This window comes from Aulonocara sp. 'chitande type north' Nkhata Bay, linkage group LG18 (assembly GCF_057382095.1).
Source record: "Aulonocara sp. 'chitande type north' Nkhata Bay isolate Kocher_YH1m ecotype deep benthic linkage group LG18, A_spYH_male_GT1.1, whole genome shotgun sequence".
Lineage (NCBI taxonomy): Eukaryota > Metazoa > Chordata > Actinopteri > Cichliformes > Cichlidae > Aulonocara > Aulonocara sp. 'chitande type north' Nkhata Bay.
This window is the reverse complement of record NC_141361.1, coordinates 36373963-36377103: the sequence shown is the minus strand read 5'-3', so window position 1 is coordinate 36377103 and position 3141 is coordinate 36373963. Positions and strand designations below refer to the sequence as shown.

At 42.9% G+C, this 3141-nt stretch overlaps 1 protein-coding gene across 1 annotated transcript; it reads left to right on the top strand.

Moving 5' to 3' along the window:
- Positions 1 to 1251: 1251 nt before the first annotated feature.
- On the top strand, positions 1252 to 1712 carry LOC147309102 (ferritin, middle subunit-like). The gene is made up of 2 exons (XM_086270705.1): positions 1252 to 1374; positions 1485 to 1712. The coding sequence occupies exons 1-2, from the start codon at positions 1288 to 1290 to the stop codon at positions 1644 to 1646; spliced, it is 249 nt and encodes an 82-aa protein (XP_086126831.1). The 5' UTR covers positions 1252 to 1287; the 3' UTR covers positions 1647 to 1712.
- Positions 1713 to 3141: the final 1429 nt, after the last annotated feature.

Below are 3141 nucleotides of genomic sequence, written 5' to 3'. Positions count from 1 at the left end.
TGTCAAGTCCTTCTCAAATGTCTCGTAGAAAAAAACATCTCAATTTAAAAGGTGAGAAATGTGAATTTCATGTTGATTCAGTGTCATTCCTGGGCTTTATAGTTGAAAAAGGTCATTTAAAAGCACACTCAGTCAAAGTGGTTGAATGGCCAGTTCCCTCAAACAGGAAGCAGCTTCAACAATTGCTGTTTTGCTGACTTTTACTACCTTTTATGATTTCAGGAAAATAGCTCTATTGTTATCAAATTCAAATTTTATTTGTCACACACACACACACACACACACACACACACACACACACACACACACACACACACACACACACACACACACACACACACACACACACAGTATGACATGAGGTGAAATGCTTGTAGCTGTGCAATGCCCGACCATTAAATGACAGTGGTTTTACAGTATTTACAATTTACAGGTTATTACAAGATTTACAGATTTAACTTAGAAATGTGCAAATAGCAGAAAGATTATAAATTATAGGAAGTGTGCATGAAGAAAAACCAGAGTGCGTGTGGTGATGTGATGTGTGTGAGAGTCCAGTCTTATAGTGACGTGTGTGGGAGAGTCCAGTCCTACACCTGGTTCAGGGCCCGAATAGCCTGGGGGAAGAAGCTCCTCCTCATTCTCTCTGTTTTGGCCTTAAGGGAGCGGAAGCGCTTCCCAGACCTCAACAGTGAGAAGAGTCCATTGTTGGGATGGGAGAGGTCCATCATAATCTTCCTAGCTTTGGTCTTGCACCGCTTGGTGTAGATGGACAGCAGGTCAGGGAGCTCTGATTGAATGATGCGTTCGGCCAAGCGCACCACTCTTTGCAGATCTCGTCTGTCCTGCTTGGTGCTGTTCCCAAACCAGGTGCAGATGTTTCCCGTCAGGACGCTCTCGATGGTGCAGGAGTAAAAGTTCTTGAGCACGTTCAGTGGCAGATGGAAGTCTCTAAGTCTTCTGAGGAAGAAGAGAAGCTGACGGGCTTTCTTAACCAGGGTGTTGATGTGACAGGACCATGACAGGTTCTGAGTGATGTGGACATCCAGGTATCGGAAACTGTCCACTCTCTCCACTGGCGTGCCACTGATGAGGGGCTTGTAATTCCTCGCCTTATATTTCCTCCTGTAGTGTCAGTACACTGATTAGGGCTTATACAGAGTCAGACTGATACACACGGTAGCTTGTATCAGTGTGTACACAAAGCTTCAGAGTGTTCAGTCTATAACGGAATTGTTTGTTGGGCAGAAACCAGAGCGTGACGAGTGGGGCAGTGGGCTGGAGGCCATGCAGTGTGCTCTGCAGCTGGAGAAGAAAGTCAACCAGGCTCTGCTGGACCTGCACAAGCTGGCTTCTCAGCATTATGACCCTCATGTAAGCGGGAGTAGGAGGGAAGAGTTTGGGGTTAAAGACTGAACTAGTTCATGCAGTATATGTTTGACAAATCATCAAATGTTAACTATAATTTGTGTGCGTTTTCCCAGCTGTGTGACTTCCTGGAGAGCCACTACCTGGATGAGCAGGTGAAGTCCATCAAGAAGCTGGGTGACCACATCACTAACCTCACCCGCATGGATGCCCACACAAACAAGATGGCAGAGTACCTGTTTGACAAGCAAGTCTGGGTGACAAGAGCTAAATACTGAGACCTAGAAGTGAGCCTGGAGTCAAAATTATAACAACACAGGCTTTGAAGTAAACTCACTTCTGCTCCACCTGTTTCACTGAGAACGATTTCTTTCCTGACTTAAAGGTGGCGTCAGTTCTTGTATGTTGTGGTGTTTTTGTGTGAAATGTCACATGGAGGGATGGATGTTATAAGGTCATGGCTCTGCTTGTAAGCTGTCTGACTTTTGGAAATGTTTCTGATCTGCTAATCTGAATAAACAATTTAAGCTAGATCTTTGGTCTGTCTGCATCTGTAACTCATTTTACTGATTAGTTCAAGCAGTCGGTCTAAAGACTAAATAAATCACTGCTTCATTACCTTGTTGAATTTGTGAGATTATGGTGTTGACATGTTCTCTCAAAAGGTGTATGAGTTAATCTTTGTACACATTGGTACCAAATACAAACAAGGCCATATCAGATGTAAATGTTACTGGATATCTTTTGGAGTTCTCCCCAGTGAAGTATCAACTTGACCTACACTTCTGATGCTGTGATTCATACATCATATCATACATCAATCATATCATGCTACACTACATTTGTATTTTGTCATTTTTTTCAGGAATTAAATAAACTCAAAGATTTGTGTTGGAGATTATGTATTGGAATTTCAGGAGCAAGACCACACCTCCAAACACACTCCTTCCGGCTGTCATCTATATAGGTTCCCCTAGTTCTGCAAGCTGATCATTCTCGTTTACGTGCCCAACCCTCCCTCCCTCCTTTTCCATTCTTCAACTTCTTCACTTCTATTTAGTACATGGGGATCTGCCAGGCCCAGGAGCCATCGCCAGTCCCCTTCGAGGCCTTCCCCAAACCGCAGCTCAATTCATGTCAAAGCATTCACTTTTACCTACTAAACTGCTTAAAAAACTTAAAATGAGGACATGGGCCCAGCTAGTGAAGTCATTTTATTCACTAGTATTAATGTTATTTACAAATAAAATTACATCACAAAGAAATCATCTCTCACTCTTCTCTTGAAAATCCAGGTGTTTGCTCAGTTTTATATCCATGTTTTGGAAAGAATCCATGATTAAAATTTTCACCAAAATGTCTCAACAGCCACATCTGCAGGCTGGAGGTCTCAATTCAATTCAATTTAACCAATTGCCACGACTGGTTGGAGGTGACGGGAGGAAATCGGGACACGACACACTGTGGAAGCGAGCCAGATATTATACATAACTAACAATTAAATATCGAGAGATGTATAAACACTAGTGACTAAAAAGGCTGACTGGAAGAAGAAACACTCAGTGCATCATGAGAATACCCCAGCTGCCTAAACCTATTGCAACGTAACTGAGTATTCTGTCCCTCGGATTGTTTCTGAGGTATGTTATAGGTCGTAGTCATTATTGCTGTAAGTAACTGAATAGATGTGTCAACAAATATGTTTATTCCTGGCCTGCTCATGGCAAAAGCCTGCCATCTAGTGGGTCAACAGCAGAAACTCCTAGTAAGGGG

Bases quoted from the DNA above. Each gene is read 5' to 3' on its own strand.
- LOC147309102 (XM_086270705.1), top strand. From the start codon at position 1,288: ATGCAGTGTGCTCTGCAGCTGGAGAAGAAAGTCAACCAGGCTCTGCTG. The intron at 1,375-1,484 runs GTAAGCGGGAGT...GCGTTTTCCCAG, and splicing joins CTCAGCATTATGACCCTCAT to CTGTGTGACTTCCTGGAGAG.